At 41.5% G+C, this 12,993-nt stretch overlaps 1 protein-coding gene across 1 annotated transcript; it reads left to right on the top strand.

The window, feature by feature from the left end:
- Positions 1-116: 116 nt before the first annotated feature.
- Mau2 (Mau2 sister chromatid cohesion factor) lies at positions 117-12,962 on the top strand. The gene is made up of 12 exons (XM_028309129.1): positions 117-376; positions 545-724; positions 2,317-2,439; positions 2,787-2,915; positions 4,108-4,216; positions 5,154-5,318; positions 6,545-6,724; positions 7,334-7,443; positions 8,575-8,676; positions 9,120-9,223; positions 9,871-10,073; positions 10,367-12,962. The coding sequence occupies exons 1-12, from the start codon at positions 152-154 to the stop codon at positions 10,552-10,554; spliced, it is 1,818 nt and encodes a 605-aa protein (XP_028164930.1). The 5' UTR covers positions 117-151; the 3' UTR covers positions 10,555-12,962.
- Positions 12,963-12,993: the final 31 nt, after the last annotated feature.

Raw genomic sequence — 12,993 nt, 5'->3', positions numbered from 1 at the left:
ATTCTTTTGAGGCATGTCCTCCCTCCATAAAAAAACTTTATAATGCTCATAGAAGCTACCATTTTTAGGATTGAAGCTTTTTTAGTATAATTTAGTAGATTTCGATAGTGTATTGCTTGCAACACCGTTCCCTCCAATCAGAAATGTCAAAATGGCGTCAACGCAGGACGCTTGGTATATTTCTTTACTTGGTTTAGCAGAACATTTCCGTACATCAAATCCTCCTGACATAAAAAGTTGTATTCAATGCCTACAAGCCGTGTTTAATTTCAAACCACCTCAAAGAGTGGAGGCCCGAACTCATTTACAACTCGGTAATATCCTTCTGACACACACTAAAAACATCGACTTAGCGAGGACGCATTTAGAGCAGAGTGTAAGTTTTTTTCTGTTATTTGTGGATTTCAAAGTGTCTATTGTGGTTAGGAGTGTTAGCCCTTGCAGTCATTGGATATATCACAATGGTCCTGAGTCTTGTGAAAGGGAAGTGTCATGAATGTAAACAATGATGTAGAAATGGGTCAGTATGGTGTTTTGGTTGCAGTGGTGCCTGTCTCAGACTATCAATGGATTCGACGATGTCAAGTTCGAGGCTGCGAGTGTGCTGGCCGAGTTGTTTGAGCAGCAGGGCCACCCCACTCACTCCAAACCTATTCTACGGAAAGCGATTGAGTTGTCACAACACAGTGTTTACTGGCACTGTAGACTGATATTCCAACTGGCAGTAAGTATTATGTTATATTCTATTGGACATTGCTAAATAAATATAAATGACAAGTGATTGTGGCTATTGACATCATAATATGCAAATGCAATGATTGTGATAACATGGAATTTTTCCACTGCCGCCATGGACATTTTAATTTTGTTTTTGTAGATTTTTATAATAATTAGTATAATATTATTAATTAATAATCATTCATAAACCCATGAATAGATATATAGTAATTTATTGTCAAAACTGTATAAAACTTCCAAAGAAGAACGGTCATCTGTGACCCAGGCCCGACAGAAACGAGACATACCTCCGTTTTTTTGTCATGTCTTAATTAGTTAAATTATATATTTTTTATATTCGAAATCTATGTATAACACCAAATTATTACCCTTTGTTTTTGTTCAGGCGTCATACAAAAACTAATACAAAATGCCTATTTATCACCAAAATTGGTAAATGTATGTACCTAAATAGCTGCTATGGAATGTATCAAGGTGACCTGGAGATACAGCCGGATTATACAGGGTGAAAACGAGAAGTTACAAAATCCAAAAATTCAATGTTACCAGTTTCCATAATCTGTAACCTATTATTGGTACCATTTGAAAGAGCTCGTGAAGCACTTTCAGAATCAGTAACTAGTTTTTCGATATCTTGTATAGTTTAGAAATAATCGAGTGAGATCACTTATCGTTCCATATGTATAACCACCCTGTATAATCCGGCTGTATCTCCAGGTCACCTAGATACATTCCATAACAGCTGTAATAGACGTTTAGGTACATACATTTACCAAATTTGGTGATAAATAGGCATTTTGTATTAGTTTATGTATAACGCCTAAACAAAAACAAAGGGTAATATTTTGGTGTTATACATAGATTTCGAATATAAAAAATATATAATTAAACTAATTAAGACGTGACAAAAAAATTTGAGGTACGTCTCGTTTCTGTCGGGTCTGGGTTTTTTTTGTATGGGGCGTGACCGTTCTTCTTAGATGTGTAAGTCCCATAAAAACAAACCTTTTCTTTTTTATCATAATTTATATCTAATCAGCTGTTTTCATTGCTTGTTAGTGTCAATCAATGCCCTAAGCTAATTAAAATTTAACATACATACCTGGAATTAATTCTAATGATGTACATGAAATTAAAAGCTCCAGACATTTTAAAATAATTTATGCATTATAAATACCTACTTGATTTATTGTACTTACAGATAATATCATAGCATTGACTCCTAAAGTGGACATTATGTTCATTTGCAATTAAAATTGTAATTTCACATACTTTCAAAATATTTTAGGTCAATACAAAAATCTATAAAAAAAACTTTCGGACTGGAAAAATATTTTATTGTGATTACCAATCAATTTACTGACTAAAATAAATAGTTCCTGTATGGATAAATTTTATTTATAAAATTCATAACCAAACAATTAGAAAATGAAATTGGAAAAAAAGGAGAAAATCAGTTTACTTACCCCTATTTATAGTCTTACACAATTTTCTGACCAGCAAAAATATGTGACTGATCGGAAATTTTGATACTGGCACTGATATATTTATGTAATTTAATGTTCTTTGAATTTTTAGCAAATCCATGCAACGGAACGTGAATATGAAGTTGCCAGCAGTTTACTCGGTGTTGGTGTGGACTACGCGCAGATATCAAACGCTGCGTACACGCGAGTACTATTTCTGCTCAGTAGGGTAATGGTATGTATCGATTTATATTTTATAGTCCTGTTAGAAGACTATTTAAGTACCTACAGAAAAGTAATTCAGTCAAAAAAATTAATTTTTAATATTTGACCTCATAGGTTTTTTACTATATTTGACGTTCATAAGTGCTACCAGTGGTCAAAATTGAATAAAATATTTTTGATTCAACAAAGCATGAAAAAAGTAAGTTCACTGGGTGTAGACTGATAATGTCGATGTTGTGTTTTACTTCTAAATCTGGATTGAAGATTAGAGAAAGAAAGAAATAGAAAGTTAAATGACACTGAATTTATTTAATTAAATTAAAAGCTTACGATGAAACTTCTTATTTGCATTTGCAGTTGCTGTTAATAGACAAAAAGATCCAAGAAGTGTTACCGCTGTTAAACCAGGCCGGGCACCTAGTTGACTCGTGGACAGGGAGCCCCCACCAGAAGGAGTATCTGAAGGTGTTCTTCCTTGTCTTGCAGGTACGTCTCATGTAATATGAGTTTAGTTTTTTTGTATAGGTCCTTACGATGATAATACAGAACTTTTGTTAAAAATACATTCTTAATTTTAAAATTTCGCATTGCATAATAATTGAATTAATTTAAACAGGTTTTAACGCGATACGCGGATATGGAAATATTACCTGTATTTGCCTTGTAACACGACGCTCCAGTCAGCCTGTGACCACGGCCGGTGCAATAACCCAGGCGAAACGTCAGGCAAATACAGGTAATTTATTTCAATATTACCTATCCGAGTATCGCGTTAAAACCTGTTTAAATTAATTCCAAGATACATTCTGTACAAAAAAAATACTTAAAACTTTTAAGTGGTTAGTTGTGAAAATATTGATTCAGGAATCATTCATAATTTTTACTATTTTGCTAGATTTTTTGTCAATTTAAATTAAATTCATTTGTGAGATACACAATGAGCCTACAGTATCATTGTCTAAGTACCTACAGAACAATAGAGCAATTAAGGTGTGACCATGCAGAACGGTGCATGAATCCAGAGATAACCTCAGCTTTTGATAATAATTACCAGCTAATTTAAACTTGCCAATGTAAGAAATATCATACTGTACAATATTTATAGTGTCTTGTAGGTAATACAATTCTCAAATGGCCATGGCATTTTTATCCCTAAAATCTACAGCACATCAGACTGTGGTGTACATTTTTGTTACAATATTGTACTTATTCCTAAAAATACTTTATTAAAAAATATTGGACATGTTTATTTTTATTTGTCAATCAAACAAGTAATCACGAAGTTATGGTGCGTTGAAGTTCTGCGTGACGTCACACCGTGCTACACTTTTCACCACGACTTGACGTCACGTGCCTCTTCTTTTGAACTTTGGCGCGCTTTTATTACTGTAAATTTTCATTAGTTTGTAAAAAATGAAAAATACGTGTTGTATATTTTTTGATAAATTAACTGACGGACTAATTCAAACTCTAGCTTTTTTACCTAGGAAATATCCCTATTTACGTCTCACGAAAAATTTTCTTCTGTTTTCTTTTATGGACGCGTGTCCTGTCATTGGTCTATGCACGCACAGTGATCGCGATCTGCACGCGTTGGTTTGGCTGAAGCTTTATGACATAGACAAACAAAAAGATTATTTTATTACAGTACCTACATAAAATATGTTTTGTTGCTCAGGTATGCCACTACCTGATGGCAGGACAGGTGAAGAGCGTGAAGCCCTGCCTGAAGCAGCTTCAGCAAAGCATCCAGACCATCATGGCTCCCACGTGGCCAGATGACGATGGTGAGCTATTTACAAAATAAGTTGCAGTATTTAATATGATTCTGTTGTTTAGACTCTGTATAGCAACACCATAAAGTCGTTTTCGAATTTCCTAGTTTATCTTTCACTGTAGCTTGTGGTGTCATCTAGGAGTGTCCTATAAAAAGTGCCACATGAGCGTTGCGATGTCGCCGTAATGCAAAGCTGCTTAACTCAGATGTCATAGTGCTGGCGAATAAATGATATGTCAGTCTTTGAACTAGCAGTTGTCATCTTCGATATTGAAAAACACTGCGCTGCGTTGTCACTCCGTCATCGCACCGCATCGTCGCCACACCCCACCCTTTCTTCACCCCTCCCTGACTCTTTATTTATTGCACGCGCGTTTTGTCGCCGTACGTTGTTTCAACGTATCTTGTGGCATATCGTTCAGAGGGCTTAGTGTGAGTTTACATCAAACGTCATTACCGAGCGCGTTAAAAAACATGGAGATTTTAGTTCTTGAAAGTTTCTGCTAGGGCGCTGTACAATCCGTCATACATTTGTCACTTTTTTACGCAGTCTATATCGAAAGCGTTTGACGTAAACACACTACCTTCCCAAATGTCGCAGCGCGCGGAACTCGCTGTCAACGCCCGTGTGGCATTTTTCTAACTCTGTTTTAAGTGTTAAAGTGCAGTACTTTTCTTTTAGAAGTTTCATATTTGAATGACTATCGACTAAAGCCTGGTCCGTGAGCACGTAGAATTTTGTCCAATGACCCCAAGCTACCCATCCTTATCGCTCGCGCGTAATTATGTTGCTGTCGCACTCGCACACTCACTGCGGGCGCCCGTCGCACAGTCGCGGCAGAAATATAATTACCCGCGAGCGATAAGGATGAGTAGTTTGGGGTCATTGGACAAAATTCTACGTGCCCACGGAGCAGGCTTTAGTGTTGTAACTGGCATTCTCGCAGCCGTGTGCGGCAGCGCGCCGGGCGAGTCGTTTGTGTGGCTGTCGCGGCAGCAGCTGTACGTGCTAGTCTACTTGGTGACGGTGATGCACTCGGCGCAGGCCGGCTACATGGACAAGGCGCACAAGTATACTGAGAAGGCGCTCGCGCAGATCGATAAGCTCACTGGTGAGTATTGGCGGGAAAATAATAACTTTTTTTTTTCTTTTGTTGTTCGTTTCTTTTTTTAGAGCGCTTTCACATTTAGGCGATTTCGCAGCGCGACACACGCGTGACGCGCTGTCGAAAATTTCATACTATGTGACAGCTGACGCCTCCCTTCACATTACAAAAACGCCGCTGCCGCGCTGCTGTCGCGCTACTAACGCCTTAATATGAAAGCGCTTTTAACCAGCCAGAGAAGTTATTGGCCTGTATCTCATCTGATGTATAGAGATACTGAAGATGACGTTAGCCTTATTTCTCCTGCATCTATTGAGAAATATACTATACGGTGATAAGTCACTCGTGTGCACGCGCCTTTAAAGCACGCCTGTGACGTGTATCCGCCACCCCCCGCGCGTGTGCAAACTTGTGACACACGTCCGCGCCGTAATGTGCTTGTCATAATTTTGTGCGGAACGCCCGCGCGCCTTTTAGCGTAGGCCCTAATAGACAAAATATATGAACACGTCAATCTAGTGTTGGACAAACCTCCTTTTATCTCTTGTAAATCTTTGTAGTGAACTAAATGATCTGATCATGATGTAAGTGGGAAAAATTAGTACTTATTTCGGCCAACACTGGATATGGTCTTCTTTTTTTCTTAATGTATTTTTTCCTACTCGCATTGTTTTATTAATGTCGCGGTTTACTAAGGAAATATCCAAGCTTGTCTTGACTTTTCTAAAGCCCGGTCTCTGAGCACGTAGAATTTTGTCCAATGACCCCAAGCTACCCATCCTTATCGCTCGCGCGTAATTATGTTTCTGGTACGCTCGCACACTCACTGCGGGCGCCCGTCGCACAGTCGCGACAGCAATATAATTACGCGCGAGCGATAAGGATTCGTCGGCCGTTTGGTGTAGTGGTTAAGAACGGACTACTATGCCGAGAGGTCCCGGGTTCGATTCCCGGCCGGGCAGAAATTGAAATGATGAATTTTAATTTCTGTGACGGGTCTGGGTGTGACTATGTATAATATTTATGTATTTAAAAAAAAAAGTATATAAGTAGTATATCCGTTAAGCTAGCAACCATAACACAAGCATTAAGTTGCTTACTTTGGGGTTAGCTGGCGCTGTGTGAAATTGTCCAAAGATTTATTTATTTATTATTTATTGGGGTCATTGGACAAAATTCTACGTGCTCGGCGACCAGACTATACTAACAACAATATATTTTTTTATGTCCAGCTAGCGGATGCAGCGAAGAATCCAGCGGGGTCAGCGCGCGAAGCGGCGCGACTCTCGCGTGGCGACTGCGCATGGCTTTAGTGGAGCACTCGGCGCTGTGCCGCCTCGTGGCCGGCGGCAAGGCGCACGCGCTGCACGAGATCGCGCGCGCCGCGCACCTGCTGTCCGCCGCGCCCACGGGTCAGTAGACAATGTGACGTTCGATATCGATTCGACAAAATCCAGGCTATCTCTGACAGTCGATATCGATTTTACGAAAAGTGATTCACTTAAATGTAACATTGTCTAGATCTCTAGAAGCCCTAAATACTCATGTCAATAATCCTGATCTCCCATGTGAACTCCTAAATTCTCAATCTCAAATTTCATCAACACAGTATTGCTCTGTAGTATAATTTTTTTCATTATAAACATACTTACAGTTGACAGCGCATCAGACTAATAGTCTGATAATGAAACAGAAGTACAGTGACAATCCAACCAACTACATTACTGTTGCAAAATAGCCACTTTTAACAACCTCATACCGCCGCATCATAAGAGGCCGCGTACCGGAAAACGCAGCGTGGGACGTCCACCTACAAGGTGGACTGACAACATCGTAAAGGTAGCAGGGAAGCGCTGGATGCAGGCTGCTACCAATAGATCAACGTGGAAAGCATTAGGGGAGGCCTATGTTCAGCAGTGGACGTCCTATGGCTGAAATGATGATGATGATGATGATGATGATGAACAACCTCATAAAACGCATCAATCTATCACATACTAACGGATCGCTTTCCTCTATAGCATGCAGCGCGGCTGCGCACACGCCGCAGCTGCACTGCCTGCTGGGCCTGTACGCCATGTCCATGAACTGCATGGAGGCAGCCGAGGCGCAGTTCCTCACCGCCATACACGTGAGTACACCACACATATCAATGTATGTATATGTCACCGTAACATTGTGAATTTCGTCAGATTATAATCTGACGTATGTAGTTAGTTTACAATCTAACATAACCTAACCCACTGTTAGTTTACAATCTCACGCGTTATAAACTGACGGAGTTCACAATTTCGCGTTGACATATACACGATATACACCACACAACTCGATGAGTAAAGCCTGGTCCGTGAGCACGTAGAATTTTGTCCAATGACCCTAAGCTACCCATCCTTATCGCTCGCGCGTAATAATGTTGCTGTCGCGCTCGCACACTCACTGCGGGCGCCCGTCGCACAGTTGCGACAGCAATATAATTACGCGCGAGCGATAAGGATGGGTAGCTTGGGGTCATTGGACAAAATTCTACGTGCTCACGGACCAGGCTTTACACCACACTACTCGATGAGTACACCACACATATCGATGAGTACACCACACAACTCGATGAGTACACCACACAACTCGATGAGTACACCACACAACTCTATGAGTACACCACACAACTCTATGATTACACTACAGAACTCGATGAGTACACCACACAACTCTATGAGTACACGACCCAACTCGACGATAGCCATGGCCGTACTCCAGATGGGAGCACGGGACTATACCCACCTCTCGTTCCCACCGTTGCAACTGCTATGTAGGCAGGATTTACAGCTTGACCGCCACTAAAAATCCAACCAGTGAAGGCCAAGTTTGTTCGGGGGAAGTTAAACTGTCATTGGACCTGCAGCTGCAAACGATTTCACTTAAGAAAAAGACTTGCCCCTCCCTAGGACAGTAGCCCAGTTTTACTTGCCCCTCCCCTAGGGCAGAAGCTGGGAACGCCCATAACGATAGCCGAACGGTGAAGGTCGGACTGGCTGACTCGTGATCCGAGGAACGCGGGTTTGATCCCCGCTGCCCTCCACTGTAATATTGTGGTCATGCACGTATACAGCGGGTGGACTATTTTGTGACTAAAACTTACATGACAATTGAACAATCCTAAAGGCAACATAACATGTTGACAATGACGTTATTCAAATTGCACAAAAGGTACAATTTATTGTCACACTGATTCGCAAAGTAATGCATTATGCATTTCTATTCGCAGATGTCACAAGAAAGAGATCTATGGATGTTTGCGAAACTCAACTTAGCTATTGTATATTTGCGAGGCAGGAGGGACAATGATTTGGCGCAACTCATGGAACAGGTATGTAAATCCTAGTAATATTATTATTGAATTAATTTAAACAGGTTTTAACGTGATACGCGGATAGGTAACATTGAAATATTACTTGACGTTTCGACCGAGTTGCACCGGCCGTGGTTACAGGCTGACTGGAGCGTCGAGTGCGCGATCCGTATGGTGGTATAATCACGCTTGACTTCGCAGTGGAATCGAAATACGGACGCACCGAGATGGCATCACAGAATAGGGACACAATAAGTGTAGTGTGTGATGAACAATACTTGGAGAAGAAAAGATAACAAAGGGATAGAATTAGATAATTCTACCTACCATACGGATTGCGGCGTTTTCTCAGGACTTGGCAAATGTTTGCCTCGAAGCGTTGATAGGGCAAAAAAATCGATAAATGCAAAGGCTGAAGATTTTTTTGATTATGATTTGATTTTTTGAATGTAATGTGTCAGGTGCGGCCCGAAGCGCTGCCGGCGTACGCGCACGGGCTGCGAGCGGCGTCGTACTACGTGTTAGGATTGCAGGCCTTCTTCCAGGCCCGCTACAACGAGGCCAAGTGAGTTCACCTACTATTTATTTATGTATCTCTTGTAGCTTCTTTGTAAGTTAGTACACTTGTATAAAATACACTTGGGTCAAAAGCCGCACGGTAGACAGACGTCCATTTGCGACGACAATGTGACATCTTCTATGTTAATCTAATTGAAGATGTCACACTGTCGTCGCAAATGGACGATTATGACCTCATAAAGGTGCTGGATGCAGGCCACTGCCTATCTGGAAATCTTTGGGTTGTCATGCGGCTGAAATGATGATGATGACTAATATAAGGCTTGATTTCAAATGCAATAATCCTCCTACTGATTCAGTGCTCAGTTAGCGCCGCTCATCAGAGTTGGCGCCACTGTTTTACCCAATGGCGAATGATAGGACCTTATTCTACAGTGGTGCTACCCTATTGAATGCAATAGCTCTCCTACTGATTAAGTACTCAGTGAACTGTGAACGCCACTCAACAGTTGGCGCCACTAAGGAGACACAAGTCACAGGACTTCACAATGGCGCCAACTAGTAAACTTTAAAACGGTAGTCCTTCTAATTTAGGTGGTTTAAAAATTCCAAAAAATTATACGATCTAGGTTCTAATAGTTTTTTCTTTCCTTTGTGAAGTGTTCTAGAAACTAATTTGTAACTTATCCCCAGGCGTTACCTCCGCGAAACGCTAAAAATGGCCAACGCCGAGGACCTGAATCGGCTGACGTCATGCTCCTTAGTGCTGCTCGGGCATATATTTCTGTCCATCAACAACTCGCGAGAGAGCATGAACATGGTGACGCCGGCCATGCAGCTCGCCAGCAAGATCCCAGACGTCCACGTCCAGCTGTGGGCCTCCGCTATACTCAAGGGTGAGTCTTTGATACATAACATGCTATCTCCTGTCCATCAACAACTCGTGCGAGAGCAATAACATGATGACCCCGGTCATGCAGCCACTGTTGGGAATTTTTACCACCAAGCAAGGCATTTATTTGATTTTTTTTTCACATTGACACTTGAGATGTTTTGTAATATACGTTGAAATTCATTTCACCTCGAAGACACTTTCGATCTTCGTCTGAATATAAGCTAGTGTATGGATAAATGTCACAAGTAGATTCTATTTGAATCGGTGTTGTATGTACTTTGTATTGTATCGCAGACCTGTACCGGCTGGCGGGCGACACGGAGCGCGAGAACGAGGCGTACCAGATGCACTGCAACTTCTCGCAGGCGCTGCTCAAGGACCACTTCCAGGCCACGCAGCTGCCACAACACGCGCTCGTGCATTGGACCAGCGGCGCGCCGCCCGCGCTGCCGCCGCCGCCCAGCGTCAGCCACGCCACCTAGGCGCTGGGACCAAGGCCCCGGGGGCTATGGGGACTGGGCGACGACACCGGAATGACGCGTCGAGGCGCTCGAAATTACGAGGCGCCAAGTCAAGTAGGCGCCTCAATTCGGATGACGTCACGTCGAGTTGGCGCCCCCATTTTCGTGGCGCCGCGTCTAGCAGGCGCCCCTACTTACATGGCGCCAAGTCGAGTAAGCGCCCATACCTACGTGGCGCAACGTCGAATAGACGCCTTCATCTTCGTGGCGCCGTGTCGAGTAAGCGCTCATACCTACGTGGCGCCAGGTTGTGTAGGCGCTCCCACCGACGTGGCACCGTGTCATGTAAGCGCCCTCACCTACGTGGCACCAAGTCGAGTAGGCGCCCCAAATCACGTGACGTCACGTCGCGTAGGCGCCGTCATAACCACGTGACACTACGTTTCGCTCGTAGCGACCACGACTGGCGCCGGTGGCGGTGACCCACCCCGCGGAAACCCATGCAACCGGGCCTGAAAGCCTTGCGACTGCAAAAGGCCGCGCAATAAGTGACTGACGACCGAGATATCAGTGCGCGAAGTGAGCAACGGTGCAATGTGTTGTGTTTTGAGTAGGTCGTCCGGTGACAAAGTGCTGAACCCGCCTCGTTCGATGTACAAATATTTCTAGTGTTACCACTCCGCTTTCCTATGACTGGGACTCTGTCCCGATTGTTGCAATACTCCCCCTATTGTCGTATCGGTCCCTGTTAGATATCATTTTCACTGTAGTCTACGTAAATAAAAGAGTCGGGGTAAACGTTTCAGCCGCACAGACGAACAGTACTCACGCCGGTCGCTAAACACCGGCGCACAAGTACAATATTTTATTGGCCTAAATTAAAAGACATTACCAGAAAGTGATATTCCATGCCAGTGACTTAACTGACGTTTGGATAGTGATAGTGCGGGCGAACCGTGTTGTGTTTCATGATCTGATGTCGGGAACTGTAAATGTGTGTGTGAATGTCATGTAAGATTGTTAATTCAAAGGTTGCCTTCGACGTAGAAAGACGGGACACGCCTATGCGTCTATGGTAGTATTATGGTTAGATTTTGTAGTGTTTTAAGGAGATTCCTAAACGAAAGTATTCTAAATTATTGGGTTTATTAACGAAATTTATTACCCTGTAAAATATTTATAGATTGTGTGGACTGTTGATGATTGGACCCATCATGTTTGGTTTGGCGTGTCCCTTCGTTTCCGAGTAAATATCACTTAAGCAAATAATGTGCTCCATTTTCCATTATACTTTGAGGTGTTGATTTAGTTGATAAAAATAGTAAATGTTATGTATGACAATAAAACCATATCTGACTAGTTCGTCGGGATTAAGATCACTTCACAAATTAATTGAATGTCAAATATAAATTAATTTTAGTAACTATTACATCGGTCAGTTGCTTGTTACTTTGAAAGCCCCTGTATAAACAAATCCTCATTATTGTCATTATATTATATAATTTATAGTTATTCATCTTATAACAATGATCTCATGATCATCATCACATTGTCAAAGCTTCCTAATATAAAATATGTATGTTCATTTATATCAGAAACTATAGTATTCATGACTTATGCTGCCACTGTTATTTGCTGATATAAAATATATGTATGTTACAAGTAATTAGAAATTATTTAATATTAAAATATACATGTTAGTTTAATTAAATTGCAATCTATGTATCTTAGTATTCATCCCAACCATTTTCATGGTAATATTCTCCTCACTTGTATTCATGATTTGTCTATTGAATATTGCGTTTTGCTGTCTCCATAGAGGTATGTATACTAAATTCGCCTTTCCCTATCATAAATCAGCAGTGACTTGTACGAGTATTGTAACTTGCTTATTGATATCGTAAAGTAAGACATGTCGCCAAAGGAGAGAGAGCATAATAATGTCTTATTTTGCACAATAAAATTAAATATAGACGAATTTCGATTAGTATGGTTTCACAGAAATGTATGGACTGATGATAAATAAATTGTACATAATGTGTCAAATATGAACTTGAGAAAGAACAAAAACGTCTCATATTTATTATTATTTTTTATTATTATTAATAATTTCTTAGTAAACTTGTTAGTGAGCGAATGTTGTTGACGATTTGCTGGTTAATTAATTTTAATGTAGCATTTGAGTATTGTATGCGCACGAGTGGGGTGTCTCAGCGGATGACCCGAGTTAATTTTAGTCGCAACGATTGTTACAACTTTCCATGTTCATATTATTTTTATATATAGTAGTTTAGGAGTCGCTTCCTTCCCGCGACCGTCCGCTGCGGCACCGCGCGTCCGTTCCCGCGCCCGCCGCAACGCAAGCGGTTGTCGGCCAAATGAAACGGTCATAGTTCTGTATACATTTTTATTTTAATAATTCCCATAGAGACAGTTAGATGTGGCCTTATGAATAGGGGT

The sequence above is a fragment of the Ostrinia furnacalis genome, unplaced genomic scaffold (genome assembly GCF_004193835.3).
Source record: "Ostrinia furnacalis isolate ACB-3 unplaced genomic scaffold, ASM419383v2 OfSCF0209, whole genome shotgun sequence".
NCBI classification, from domain to species: domain Eukaryota; kingdom Metazoa; phylum Arthropoda; class Insecta; order Lepidoptera; family Crambidae; genus Ostrinia; species Ostrinia furnacalis.
The sequence above is the reverse complement of the archived record's forward strand: the minus strand, read 5'-3'. Positions and strand labels throughout refer to the sequence as shown.

Bases quoted from the DNA above. Each gene is read 5' to 3' on its own strand.
- Mau2 (XM_028309129.1), top strand. From the start codon at position 152: ATGGCGTCAACGCAGGACGCTTGGTATATTTCTTTACTTGGTTTAGCA. The intron at 725-2,316 runs GTAAGTATTATG...TTGAATTTTTAG, and splicing joins GACTGATATTCCAACTGGCA to CAAATCCATGCAACGGAACG. The intron at 2,916-4,107 runs GTACGTCTCATG...TTTGTTGCTCAG, and splicing joins TGTTCTTCCTTGTCTTGCAG to GTATGCCACTACCTGATGGC.